The sequence below is a fragment of the Pristiophorus japonicus genome, chromosome 12 (assembly GCF_044704955.1).
Source record: "Pristiophorus japonicus isolate sPriJap1 chromosome 12, sPriJap1.hap1, whole genome shotgun sequence".
Classification (NCBI taxonomy): Eukaryota; Metazoa; Chordata; class Chondrichthyes; family Pristiophoridae; genus Pristiophorus; species Pristiophorus japonicus.
In genome coordinates this window covers 167810602-167825653 of record NC_091988.1, presented here as the reverse complement: position 1 = coordinate 167825653, position 15052 = coordinate 167810602, and the positions used below count along the sequence as shown (strand labels likewise).

Below are 15052 nucleotides of genomic sequence, written 5' to 3'. Positions count from 1 at the left end.
CCCAAAAATGCACATTTTATCAGGTCAGATTCACGCCGCAACCGGTGCTAACAGCGTCATCTTCAAAATCAGAGCTACAGTTCAGTGAATGAAAGCATTTGGAGGAAGGCTAAATTTTATACTTTTGCATTTTGTGAGTTTATATTTAGTTTTTAAGGACAGTTAAGTACATTGCAGCTTTGGCGACTCAGCCTCCGCACAGACGGCATACAGGCTTCTGCCCTGCGTGGACTTTGCTGCAACCCATTGGGATCCGGGGCCTCGGATGCAGAATAACCACAGAATGTGGTGTCCCACCACCCCAATGGCACTTTGTTTCTCCTCCTGCGCCTCCTCCTGTGGAGGTTCCTCAGCAGAGCTGAGGTCGGTGTCCTTGACCATGGCATCAGTCAAGCTGGGGACTCTGGTCATTGGATGACTCGGAATCCACATCTGCAAAATAGAAAACAACAGACGACTGGTTAGCAGCAAGGGAGGGGGCAGGGTGACATCAGTAGACTCACATAGCGCAGGCTCATTTGAAAGACCACCACTACTGCATTTGATGTCGACGACTGACAGTACATTGCATTAATTGAACCCTAGTCTGCCGATCAATACATCGCATAAACCGAAGCCTAGCCCACAGACAGTACATAATATTGAGCCAACCCAGACCATGGATTTAGCAGGACTTGCCCTTACTCTCCAACGTGGGGTCAGCACCCCCACAGGTAGTCGATCTCTGCGAGGCACATATCAGACCTGCCACGCAACTTTGAAGGTGGGTGAGTGGGACCAGTTCTGCTGGACCACCGCCTGTTTTCCGCTGCTCTTGGCAGTTGTGGGACAACTTTCCCTGGAAAGATGACAATACAAATTTGTAAACAGATGGCCCTTCTGCTCTTGTGGCACACACAGATAGTCATCAAAGCACTTATACCATACTATGTGCATTTAATACAGTGCTCTGTTTAATGGCCCTTGTAATTGCACGTGGTTCATCAGGAAAACATCGAAGTGCAGAAACATCTTTTAAGATGACAAAAAGCAGTCCTTATAATGTATGACTATCATTCATGGCAAATAAGGTGCAACACTAAGCCTAGCGATACCAACATGAGTTACATTTACAACTTAAGTAATTGGAGTGCATAAATAAAAATATGACTTACTCTGACGACCCTGCAATAGTCATTCCACCTCTTCCTGCACTGGACATGGTCCCTCTGGATAGAGTCCACTGAGGAAACCTGCTCAGCCACACTCTTCCGCATATGCATTATCGCAGATGGGTGTAGTTTTCCACGACCCTTCCTCGAGATCTTCCCCCATCTGCCTTCTACAGCAGTAATCAGGGCCTCATTTGCATCGAGTGAATTTCCTGGCCCTCTTGCTTGTTGAATCACCCTGCATTTTTAATTTTTGATTGACTGTTTCTGAACTGTGCTGAAGTCTACAGATCTTCAAATCTCCTCTCAAAAATGGCTGATTCACACCTGCAGGCACATCCTACAGGTGACCTGGAAGGTGGCAGAAGGATCGGGAGAAAAAAACGGATTTTTTTTTTTGCATATGTGCAGAATGGGTGTTTTTTTTTGACTGCCGAGAAATTGAGTTTCGGCGCCCAAAAAACAGCGCACTTTTACCGCTATAGCGATCGGCAAAAAGCATTTGGCCAATTTTGTGCATTTATTTTTTTATGCTATTTGAGCTTTTAAAAAAAAGTTATACGTGATTAGTGCCAAAAAAACATCGATAGCGCTATTTGGCCAATTTCTAGCCCCAAGGATGGATGTGTTTTCTTTCTGGGCAGTCCCCGAAGCATTCAGTGATGCTCAAGAGACCCCAGGGGAATGAAATGGGTCTTTGGCAGAAGTGCAAAACAGGCAGTGGCAGTAATGCCAACGCGAGACAACTTACAGCACAGATGGAGGCCATTTTAGCCCATTGTGTCCGCGCCAGCCGACAAAGAGCTATCCAGCCTAATCCTACTTTCCAGCTTTTGGTCCGTAGCCTTGTAGGTTATGGCACTTAACGTGTACATCCAAGTACTTTTTAAATGCTATGAGGGTTTCTGCCTCTACATTTCATCTGGGCCTGGGTATTTATCCATTTTTAAAGCTACTAAACCTCTTAATACTTCCTCTCCTTCTATGTTTATTTCATCTAATATTTCACGCTCCTCCTCCCTGATTGCAATGGCTGCATCGCTCCTCTCTTTTTTGAAAACAGACGCAATGTATTCATTAAGAACCAGACCCATGTCTTCCGCCTCCACACACAGATTACCTCTTTGGTCTCTGATAGGCTCTGCTCTTTCTTTAGTTATCCTCTTGCTATTCATGTATTTATAAAGCAGATTTGAGTTTTCCTTGATTTTACTTGCCAAAACGTTTTTATGCTCTATCTTAATGAAAATTTAGCTCAACTCATGATCTTGCGATTCAACTCTGAAAAGTCATGTTCTGATGTTAGTTCTGATGAAGGGTCATCGACCTGTAATAGTAACTCTCTTTCTCTCTCCTGAATATTTCTAGCATTTTGTGTTTTTATTTCCAAAAGTCATGATTTTTTTTCTACTTTATGAATCTTCATCATGCCTCCTGTGATTGGCTGCTGCCTGGATACGTGGGTCAGATCAGGGTTCTAAAGCGGGGGATGGGGTAAGGGTCCACAGGTTGGTTTATGCCATTACTAGTTTGTTTTTCTCATCAGTAGTCACCTCTGCTCCTGTGCATTAAAACGATTGGAATAATCTCACACACAGACTACGAATGCATAGTTCTCACTGTTGGACATCATTTATGATTTGCAACGTGGTTGGGCAAGGCCACTAGCGCATACGGATTTATTTTGCTAAATTTTATTTTGATTGCTTCTACGTTCATAGACAAAGCCCACTCACTGTTTTTAACTATTAAATAAAATAGAGGAAGTTGGAACTTCTTGAAAACGGAGTTGAGGGCATGAAAATCAGTGATGTTAATGCGGCAGTGTGTGGGCTGAGGTCGCAAGCCTTCCTTTCAACCCTTCTTTTCCCTCGTAGGGAGCCGCCCTGTGACGTTTGGAAACCAATCGTGATTACACTGCTAGAGACCATTCTCCCCCCCCCCCCATTAATTGGTGGCTGAGATGGAGAGTGGGCTTAAAGAGGGTGGGGGGGGGGGGGGGGAGGGGAGAGAAAGAGAGGAGAGCAGAAAGAGAGACTTGCCAGTCTCTGGTTCTACAGCAAGGCCATAACCCATGTTGGGGTTTGGTATTGAGAGAAGAGGAAACGGGATTAGAGACGGCCACCTTATTTCAGATCTGGTAGTTGAGCATAGGCCAAGGATCGAACCCATTTTCAGTTACGGCAATATATTTTTTGTAAAAAGCTGTAGCCTATTAGATTAAATAAACCACTAATGAGATTTCTAAACAAACTGTCAATCTATATTGGTTTATGTTTGAAAAAATAGCATCTCAATTTCTGTATCAAATCTCATGATTTTTAAGAGTTTGCCTCGATTGATGAGATGGCGTGCTGCCGACTCACAACTGCAGTATCACATTGAAATCAATGGAAAGGAAAATTGGGCTGATTCACAAGCACCCATTTTGCTCTACCGCCACACACCTCGTATATTCAAGGCATCACTTTAAAGGGAAAGGAGATGGGATTTGCATGCAGTGATTACCACTATGTAGCCACTACAGGTTTTTGCGCCCTTTGAAAATGTCACTTACTGTGCAAATGTGAACAGACCAGACCATCACTTCACCTATGAAGTTCAATCTTCCAGGAGCTCCATGTCTTGATGCCTGAAATTGTTAATTGAAAATAACCAATACTGCTAAATTAAGGATTTGCGGGATCGTTGTACTTTTCTTTGTAAGGATTTATTAATGTTAATAGTTGCTTTTGGTGAGCTGATTGCTAGCACACTCAGTACTACAAGTGTGTGTATATAATGGTGGCGGTATTATTCTCAATCTCAGAAGTGATATCAGTAGCTTATGGATCCTAGCAGTTGCATGAGATGGTGTTATGCCCCATGTGAGCTCAATGCTATAATTGATCATCTGAGTAAGTACTTTAGTTGGAAATTGCAGTGCTATTAACCTCAGCAGTGATTTGTGGCAGGATCACCAATGACTACATTAATCATAGAAGTGACTCTTGATCTCCTGGGAGTTACATGAGGTGCTCCATGCAACCACACTTTTCCTGGTTGTACTAGCCCATGAGAGTATATTTTAATGCTAAATTCATATTGGGAACTCCTCCATGCTTTCACTGGGTGAAAGTTCATGGTAGTCATTGTCACTGAGTGAAATTCTGAGATTATAGTCCACCAAATAGCACATGTTGAGCCCAGTGAGGCCTTCTGCATTCTTTGTTTGGTGCCCTTTTGTCGAGTGAGTACTTATTTCTTTTTCTCGTGGAGCAAAGCTATAAGGAAGGGAATGGTGAAATCTTCAATAATGTTCTTAAATCAACTTTTAGTAAGTTTTTTTCCAATGGGGCTTTTAGTACAGATGGAAATTTGGGTACAGTAGGCTTGTGCTAACAATCCAGAGGTTGAGTTCAGATCCCACAACATCAAGTTATAATCGTAGAATCATACAGCAGAGGGGGTCGATTATTCAGCCAATCATGCCTGTGGCAGGTCTTTGAAAAAGCTATCCACTTAGTCCCATCTCCCTGCTCTTTCCCCATAGCCCTGCAAAATTGCAACACTGAATTCAGCAAATCTGGACATTGAGAGAATAGCACCAGAAAAATAAATATGGCCAGTAATGACACAGGCATCATACGAGTTAGAAAATGCTAGCCCAGTTAACCCTACAAATTCCTTCTCACTAAGAGTAAAAGGACTGGTATTCAAATTAGGAGACTAATCAAATCATAGTCTGTCAAAAGAGGAAGACTTGCTTCCACTCCAAAAAAAAAGTAGTTCTTAAGTGACTGAACAGCCCAATACATCGTCATACTCTCAGAATCATTACTATCCGCCAACCTCCCAGCTTCCTCCATCGACCCATCACTGGGTATTTCCTGTTCCATCAGAAGGATAGATTACCCATTCAATTAAGGAATCAGTACTCCAAGTTGAACATCACTTGGAAGAAGTTCCAAGGGGACCAATGGCACAGAATATACTATGGTTATGGGACTTAAATATCAACTACTAAATGTAGCTTAGTAATACCAAAGATTGGACTAGAGTCCTGAAGCACATAGTTGCCAGACTGGGCCCACATCAATTGATGAGGCAACCAATACATACTTGACCTCATACTCACAATCCTATCTGTTGCAGAAATGTCAGTCCACAATAGCATTAGTAGGAATGACCACCGCGCAGACCTTGAAGACAGTCTCATGTTCACATTGAAAACAATCTCCATTGTCCAGTACGGGACTACCGCCATGCAAAGTGAACAGACTAAGGATCCAGCAGCCCATAATTTAAACATCCACAAGATGTTGTGGGGAAGCGGCAGAATTGTATTCCATCACACTTTGTAACCTCATGGCCTGGAACATTTCTCACTCCTTGGTTCAATGGGGACTATAGAAAGGCGTGCCAGAAGCATTCCTTAGGAGGTACTAATGTAGTGAAGCTACAACACAGGCCAACATACATACTAAACTTTGAAAGCAGCAGGCTATTAACATTGCTAAGTGGTCCCATAACTAATGGATGAGAGGAAAGCTTTGTAGCCCGATCACATCCAGTCAAGAACACAATCACCTCCAAGTCATATATTATCTTGATTTGGACCTATAAATCTCAGTTCCTTTGTTGTCACTGGGTCACTTTCTGGAATTTCTCACCCAGCACCGTTCAAGGTACACCATCACTACAAGGACTGCAGCAGTTCAGGAAGGTACCCACTACAACCTTCGCAAGGCAACAGGGGATAGGCACTAAATGCAGCTGTGTCAGTGTCAACTACATTTCAAGAACACATTTTTAAAAATTATCTGCTGATGAGATTTATTTATAACATGAATGGCAAACATAATAGAAATACATATGGTCAATGCAAACATGACTATTCACATAATTACATTCTACTCATCAGAAAATATGCCAGTTTCCCCAAACAGGTTGAACATAAATGGTCAGCGAGACATGGAAAATCTCAATTTCTCCAAGTTCTTTGGGTCAAGTGGTTCCATATGCCTACAGTCCAAAGTTAGAAGCGCTGTATTAATCATTATCCTGGGAGGGGTTGGTGGGAGAGGAGAAGAAAGAGAAAGGAAAGAGGGGGTCATCATTGACCAGAAATTCACCTGGACCAGCCACATAAATGCCATGGCTACTAGAGCAAGTCATAGGCTGGGTATTCTGCGGCACGTGACTCACCTGGCTCTCCACCACTTACAAGGCACACGTCAGGAACATGATCGAATACTCTCCACTTGCCTGGTTGAGTGCAACTGGAACAGGAAGCTCAACACTATCCAGTAGTCTGCTTGATTAGCACTCCATCCACCACCTTAAACATCCACTCCCATCACCACCGACACATCTACAGATGCACTGAAACAATTAGCCAGGCTTCTTCAGCAGCACCTCCCAATCCCATAACCTCTACCACCTAGAAGGACATGGGCAGCAGGTGCATGGCAATCCACCATCTCCAAGTTCCCCTCCCAGTCACACACCATCCCAACTTGGAAATATATTGCCTTTCCTTCATCGTTGCTGGGTCAAAATCCTGACTCTTAACAGCATGGTGGGAGTACGGTCACCTTATAGGCTGCAGCATTTCAAGAAGGAGGTGCACCACCATGTTCTCAAAAGGCAAATAGGGATGGGCAATGAAAAAAACAAATTAGCCACGTTTGCCTACAAAACAATAGTGACTATACTTCAAAGTAATCATTGGCAATAAAACACTATGGATGTTATAAGGTTATACAAGGTGCTAGATAAAGGTCATTTGTTTCTTTATTAAAATAGAGAGCTCCATTTGGTTGTTCAAAAAAAAAAGCGCCATTGGAGCCAGTTTTTGGCAGGTCATGGCCCACCTTTGGACCTCGGAAGCCCATTCATTCAATGTTTTGACTTCAATATTCAATAAAAAGCTGAGTATAAAGCAAACATAAATTCCTTGGAGGCGCCAGCAGTCTATTAGAGTTAGAATATTGAGAAAGCTAGGTAGCAGTGTATCCCATTAGTTGTGGCAGGTATGGGAGTACTGTGGACAGTTGCCATCAGAATTCACAGAGGCAATAAAAGTTCCTGGTTGTCAACCAAGGTACGGAAATTAAATCAATATACAACCACGCTCCTCTCCAATGTCGTGAGCTCAGTATCAACATTAATTTAAGAAATTCAAAAAGGCAGCTAATTTATAGAACACATTCAATGAATGCTACCATAGAATCATATTTAAGCAATTAGTACATAATTTCACAGGGCATTTAAAAATGAGAAAGATGGATCAAGTAAGTTTCTTGCTGTTAAATGGAGGTAATACAACTTGCTTTCCTCAACAGTATCCTATTGTCAAATGGCTCATGTATATTACCTGCAACGTCCATAATGAGAACATTGGGAATAACCATCTCAGTTCCAAAAGCTAACCAGTTACCATTCCTGCAATATGTGTGAGATGAAGCTGCAGATCAGGCAGGGAAAGAAAAAAAACTTGTCGGTACTTAGTAGGCTCCTTCAAACAAGGTTGATTCTGAATAGTGTACATGAGGGAGTATTTCAGGGAGTCATTGTACAGGTTTCAAATCAGGTAAAATTGTCATTTTGAAGTGTTTTACAAATGTCACAAGATAGCTATACTACCATCTGTCCCAAGCCTCATATATAAACTCAAGCTAAGATTGTTTTCAGATGAGTATCGATGTCCTTATATTGGTTGGTATACTGGAATCTATTGAACAACCACCCTTGAAAGCAATTACATTTATTTTACTGTTATTTTTTTATAAAGAAATCATCCAATAAATGCTGTCCATGGGGAATACTAAAATGAATCTTCCATTACATCAGGACATACTCTAGGCTGACACTTTAGCTGCAGCAGCAGAGATGACATACTTTGGATGAGATGTGAAACTGACATCCGATCGGTCTTCAAAATACATTAACTGGTCATGCATCTCATCGGAGTTGCAGATTTTGCAATGCCTACATATCTGCTGTACTTGCCTACATAAAGTCAGTGTACTTCAGAAGCAATTCATTGTATGTGAAGAACTGGAAATATTTCAGAAACATGATAAATGCAAGTCCGAGAAACAGCAATATTTTTGCTCCACTTATTTTAAAGCCTTGATCATACAACAGTTTTGACAAACTTCATTAGCATTTACTGTGGTGAAATTCAATCCTACAATCTGTACAGTTTTGCAGGCACATCTGAAACTTTTGATTGGATGTTAAAGTTGGAGATCTTGTCAATGAGACTGAGGTGGGTTTGAGTCAGCTTACTTCTGTTTTATGCCCATTTAGTCTTAAAATAGCAACATATAACTGTAGATTCAGAACTGCAGTAATTCTCATTCATGAGCTACAGATGTAAATTGCTCACATTACTAAAGATTAATTCATGAAAATAGAATGTACATTGCATCTCAGTAAAGTCAAATTTATGAAACAACAGTACAACTACCCAGATCTGAAATAGGGTGCAAAAGTAGTTGTTCCAGCAAAAATAGATGTCAAAGCTCCAAATCATCAAAGTGCAATAGCACTGTCCTTTAGGTGGGGAAGAAACTCTGGCTGTACTAAATGCAATTTTCAGCTAGTCTTTCTTCTCTCTTCCCACTCCACTCCCAAATTTTACGTGTTTTCGCAGAAGTGGTTTGTGGGCATCATGGTTATTTTTAGAACTTTTAACCACAATTTCAAAACCAGAATTGCTTTGTACTTAGTTAGTTCCATTTGGTGTCAAACTCCTCTGTACCAACATTTGAATCAAAACAGTTTTTAAACAATTAAGTTTTAGTCAAAAGAACTTTTAATACAGTAAAGCTCCATAGTTCCCATCTGAATAATTTTTCAGAGCTTCAATCTAAACCACTCTGAACACCTGCTGTAGACGCCCAAAGTCATCCAAGTCTAACTTTGAAGTACGATGTTATTTTTCAGACCAATGCTGTTAGGTAAAAAATCCTTTATATTTAAAGGTTAACTATTCTACCACACACAATGGGGAAAAGCTTGTGTAGCATGACTTAAAGGAGTTAAATGCTTTCTTTAAGACCAAAAAGCTTGTTAAATTTAAAGTTGATTACTGGGATATTTACAGCATTTTCCAACAACTTTACAAGCTAACTTTTTTCCTTCTACATTTGTAAAGAAGGGTATTGTGATACACAAATAAGTCCTGGAATAGCCTATCTGTTTGAAAACAAGATTCCAAAAAATAGTGTTGGGAGAAAAATCATAACTAATACAATTTCTTATCTTCAAAAAATTTTTTAAAATTGTTGAAGCAGATTGTAAATCAAAGTTAACATTTTGACTGGTTTACAACTCCTTTAACTCAGCTTCACATGGATAAAATGTGTTATGCCAAAAAAAGCCACCAGTACTTTTGCACAAACACCAATTTTTACTTCTCCATTCCATAGGTACAGTACATGGGGAGGGAAAAAAAAAAGTCCAAAAGTAAAGTAACAATTTTATGACGTAGTTGGCAAGGGTTTCGTGCTTTACTTGGACGATAAGCAAAATGTTTACTGTACACACTTTGTGTACATCACATGGAACATTACATCAAAGCATTAAAGTACAACACAACAGCTTACATTTTACCCTACACCGAGATGTACAGTAATCTGCAATTTCTGCTATTAGCTATGTAACAGATCATATCCAACAATATAATTCGTGCACCGTTGAAAATTACTCATTTATGTTTTGTATAAACCAAGTTTAATATAAAAACAAAAGCGAATTTCTTCACAATTACCAAATTAAAAAAGTCTTTCAGATTAAGAAAAATGCAAACTTAATCTAGAAGACTGAGCATTCTACTTGATACCATCTTTCAAGGGTGAAAAATAACAAAGTCTTTATAACCTATTCAAACTGGACTCAATTTGGAGTTTCAAATTACATTTTTGAATATACAATTATGAAAATGCAGACACTACTTTTTAAATTAGCACCAAGTTTTGTCAAACCAAAACGGTTTATGTTACTAATGGCCAATTCAAACAGGTACCAAATCACGAACTACATATGTTGGATATGACCCTGATTTTGTTTAACAATCTTTCAATCATCATGTAATGTACTATTGGAGAGGCATCAACAGAAATTCTAACTTTTTGCTGCTGGATGTTGGTGTGAACAAGGTTCCAATGAAAAATTAGGAACAAATTTCCTTCATCAAAAAAAAACGGAATTAATGTTGAAATGCATCACTATTTTAAAAAGTTAAGTAACTTACTGATTTAGATACTACAAGATTTAAACTGTAGTTGTCTAAAACAGAAGTTACAATGTCACAGAACAGGAAGCATCCGATTTTCTCTGGTGCTTGGAGCTTTGGGTCAATAAAAGGCTTTCAGTCAGTGACATCCAGTGTTTGTCCTAAAGTGTTTGAGTTAGCCGGTTTGATGAGAGAATCGCCATCAATTTCTTGTTTCACACATCTGAAAACAAGAATCAGTTGGTTTTTAATTAAAATGCTTCTGCAAAATAAGATTTTTTTTCTACCATAAAACTAAATGCAGATTTAAAGTTGTAGAACTTAAATTTAGAAATTACAAATTTTGAGGCTGAAGATGCTTATGGGATTACAATTTATGTTTACGTAACTGATCATATAGAATCCAAAATTTCAGTATAGGTGGTGGCCAATTAGCCCAACATGCGTCTGCTACGTCCATCTTGGACTTATCTACTCTACTTCCCCACTCTTCCCATATTCAGTACATGCAATGGAGATTAAGGTTGTTTTGCAAAAAAAATAATTGTAGCCAGAGGTCTAGTTTTAGTAACACAAATCAAGTAAAAACTATTTGTTTTGTGCTTAAAGCATTCTCCAGTCAGGTTTAATACAGATTAAAAAAGGAAAAACATGTATATCAACAGATTGCTCCTGGTGTATGATGTATCCATCCCTTAAACTATCCATGCAACCTCTGAGCAAGTTTATTACCGTAATTAGTATACAGTTCTGGGGTTTGGATGCTCAACTTTTAAGAGCTGGATTCAGATTGCCCAAAGAGAAACATAGCAATGGGGTAGACTATTCAGCTCCTCAAGCTTGTTCCACCATTCAATTAGATCATGGCTGATCCGTAACTCATCTCCATTTACCAGTTTTTGCTCCATGTCTCGATACCCTTACCCAACAAAAATCTATATCTGTCTTGAACATTTCAATGGGCTTTTAAAGGGAGAGTTCAAGATTTGTGAAAAAGTGCTAACTGATTTCACTCCTAAATGGCCAGGCTGTAATTTTTAAATTATGCCTTCCTGTTCTGGATTTTCCCCACCAGAGAAAATACTTTCCCTGTACCCATCCTATCAAATCGTATCATTATTTTAAACACTTCTATTAGATCACCCCTCAAACCATCTAAAATTAAGGAAATACAAGCCAAGTTTATGCAAACAGTCTTCATATTCCAACTCTAAGCCCTGGCATAATTCTGATGAATTTGTGTTGTATCCCCTCCAAGTCTAGTATAGGATAGGTCACATCTGACCAAGTTGAATTGTTTGAGGTTGTCACTAGCATGGCAGATGGGAGAGTGTCTATGGTTATTGTCTATATGGCATTTGATAAGGTTCCACATTCGCAGCAAAAATAAGAGTGCATTGAATTGGCGGTAATCTTGTGACATGGGTCAGTAATTGGTTGGGAGGTAGGAGGCAAGAGTGATAAAGGAATGTTCTCGGATTGGTGGTATGCAGCAAGTGGTGTTACCCAGGGATCTGTACTGGAGCTGTGGAGGAACAAAAGGATTTAGGTATCCATGTACACAAATCAAAAAGGCTATTGGAATGGTGGCATTTAAAAGTAAGGAAATGATGCTTCAGTTGTACATAGCATTGGCCAGATCCCATCTGGAGTACTATGTTCAGTTGTGGACAGTTTTATGGCCAGAAGAGGCCCAATGTAACTGCTCAATTAAAAATACATATATTTTTAAGTTTCTTTGTGGGACAGAAGGAGCAGGAATGCTCCTCCAGAACCCACAAGGAAACCATCAGCCTCTCCTGCCCCTGCATTACCCACTCCCCCAGCCGAACAGGATTCCACGACCGGAGCACTTTGTGCCAGAAAATTCCCATGGGTCTTTGGCAGCTGCTTTCTGCCAACTGCCCAGCTGTTTTAGTTGGGTATTCAACTAAGCGAAACACTAATGAGGCCTGACTGTTTCAACATTGGCTGGTCGTCCTCATTTTACTACATTTGAGGACCGATTTCACTAACCACCACAATTGATGTTAAACTGACAGGTCTGTAGTTACCTGGTTTCCCCATTCCACCTTAATAATGGAGTGACATTTGCAACTTCACAATCCCTGAATCTAGAGCGCTTTGGAAATTTCCTCAATTATTTTAACAACATGGGAGTAGAAACCATGAGGTCCTAGAGATTTGACTTTCACAAGTCCTATTCTTTTCTCCATTACCATTTATATACCAGAGCAACAAAAGAAGCTTCCCCTTTCATCTCACTTTAATCCCTATGCCACAATCTCAAATCAGAAAGACGAGCAGCACAGCTTATACTTACACAGCAATTGGTCCATTTCCTGTTCTTGATATTTCTACATTTTGTTGGTCCAGCTCAGACAACAATTTTAAGATATTAAGAGCAGCCTGGAAAGGGAAAAGAAAAATATTTACTGCCTCAGTAAAATAAAAAGTAGACTTTCCTTATATTGGTCTTAGAAAAGAAGTCTGACAGGCAATTCCTAATTTGGCTGAAAGATCACTCAACTAAATAAGCAGTGGAATATTACACAAAACCAAGGTTCTGAAAATCATGAAATATCCTTTACCATATCATGACAGGACTCAACATCTTTTCCGATTCCATGACTGATCAGAGGAGGTTGGGATGAACAGTTTATCAGCGACACATACTCATTTTTATTGTTTTTTGGAAAGTCTTTATATTCAACCTGGAAAGAGATGAATCACATGGCTAACTCTTACAAAAGTGACAAGCAGTCACATTCAAATTATCTTTTAGGAGTTTCAAGATACAAAGGCTGCACACTGGGTTGGGCCAAGCCAAAATGTCAGTGATTGAATGGTGCAGAAGTCAAATTTGAAGCAGCTATTAAATAAATTGAGCAGACTTGAATAAACAAACATTGCAGAATACAAGCAAATCTCAAAACTTTAAAAGTCAGAAGTACTTACAAAGGGCTTTCCACAATGATTGAGAAAGTTAATGCACAGCCTGATGTGCGACTGAGCTAGATTCAAAAAGCCTGAAGCGTAATGCTGTGTCGATCTCGGGCATCCTAGCAGGGGCATGGAGTTTTTTTGGGGGGGGGGGGGGGGGGAAGGAAGAAAGCATCTCCTTGCTGCTGGTAGCTAGCCAATGAACTATACATGTAAAACGTCTGAAATACGGAATCCTTGGAGCCAAATCCATGTCGGTTTTTGGGTTTCCCCAAATTTCAGACAAGAAAATCAATAGTCTGCAATGTGGAATCCTCGACCAAACCCGTGCTAGGTTTTGAGCCTCGAGATCAGAAATCTGGCGAAACTGGAAATCTGACACAGATTCAGTCAAGGATTCCGGATTTCAGACTTGATTTTGTCTGAAATCCAGAAACCCAAAAATCGGCCAGAATCCTCAAAAATGTCCAGTTGTCAGCCAATACTTCCGGACGACTATCAGCTATGCGCAAAATGTCTGGTTTTCGGACAATTTTGGAGTTCTGGATTTGGGACGTTGCACCTGTACTGGACAGGATTTGAGACATATTGACTTGACATTCACCACCTCATATAGTCGATTCAAAGGAGGGGTCAGGTCTTGGTTCAGCATCTAGGATTGCATGTTATCACCATTTGGATGAGATATCAGAAGGCTGCTGGTACCAGTGAAAATTGTACCACTGCATAAGTCAACACCTTTAAAGGAAGGAGTGCTGTTCATTTGTCTTATTTCAAATACTTTAATTTTTGCTAGCAAAATCACAAGATGTAATGGTGCTTATAATGTTAGCTGTGCTTCAAACTACACTTGCAAAGTTTGATAACCACCACAAAACAAATGCAGAAGTACTTGATAAGAGAATTCACTACATCCTTTTGCATGGCCAAGTTCAACATTACTCACCTAAAGATGAACTGTGTTAGTACTACACTATTTTGAATTATACCAGTAATAAAGCCACCTAATGATATAGCAGAGAAAGCAATGTTTTGGCGAGATACATGCACTTCTCATCTCAATTACAAAAATGACAAATTTTATGGTGCTTTTATTTATTTTTTTTAAATTGCTATTTCTGGAGTCTAGCAAACATTGCTGGAGTTCAGAAGGATGAGAAGTGATCGTATCGAAACATACAAGATAATGAAGGGGCTCGACAAGGTGGATGCAGAGATGATATTTTCACTCATGGCGGCAAGTAGAACTAGAGGGCATAGTCTCAGAATAAGGGGCCAACCATTTAAAACTGATGAGGAGGAATTTCTTCTCTGAGCATTGTAAATCTGTAGAATTCTCTGCCCCAGAGACCTGTGGAGACTGGGTCATTGAATATATTTAAGGTGGAGATAGACAGATTTGAATGATAAGGGAATAATCATCATAGGCAGCCCCTCGGAATCAAGGAAGACTTGCTTCCACTCTAAAAATGAGTTCTTAGGTGACTGAACAGTCCAATACGAGACCCACAGTCCCCGTCACAGGTGGGACAGACAGTCGTTGAGGGAAAGGGTAGGTGGGACTAGTTTGTCGCACACTCTTTCCACTGCCTGCACTTGATTTCTGCATGCTCTCGGCGATGAGACTTGGTGCTCAGCGCCCTCCCGGATGCACTTCCTCCAATTGGGGCAGTCTTTGGCCAGGAACTCCCAGGTGTCGGTGGGGATGTTGCATTTTATCAAGGAGGCTTTG

At 40.2% G+C, this 15052-nt stretch overlaps 1 protein-coding gene and 1 long non-coding RNA gene across 8 annotated transcripts in view; both read right to left on the bottom strand.

Moving 5' to 3' along the window:
• Positions 1-171: 171 nt before the first annotated feature.
• Positions 172-3785, bottom strand: LOC139277041 (uncharacterized). The gene is made up of 4 exons (XR_011596023.1): positions 3709-3785; positions 1155-1502; positions 685-838; positions 172-432 (listed from the first exon to the last, which is right to left on the bottom strand). It is a non-coding gene; the product is annotated as an uncharacterized lncRNA (long non-coding RNA).
• Positions 3786-8282: 4497 nt separating this feature from the next.
• The window catches only part of stau1 (staufen double-stranded RNA binding protein 1), a 49087-nt gene continuing 42317 nt past the window's right edge, over positions 8283-15052 (bottom strand). For 3 of the 7 annotated variants that reach the window (XM_070896117.1, XM_070896118.1, XM_070896123.1), the window contains 3 exons: positions 12969-13091; positions 12701-12786; positions 10643-11902 (listed from right to left, as the gene is read on the bottom strand). In XM_070896117.1, coding sequence (XP_070752218.1) covers positions 11725-11902; positions 12701-12786; positions 12969-13091 — 387 coding nt within the window. In that variant the 3' untranslated portion in view covers positions 10643-11724. Of the gene's footprint in view, positions 10601-10641; positions 11903-12700; positions 12787-12968; positions 13092-15052 lie in introns of those variants that run through there. The other 4 variants (XM_070896121.1, XM_070896122.1, XM_070896120.1 and 1 more) reach the window with 3 other exon arrangements.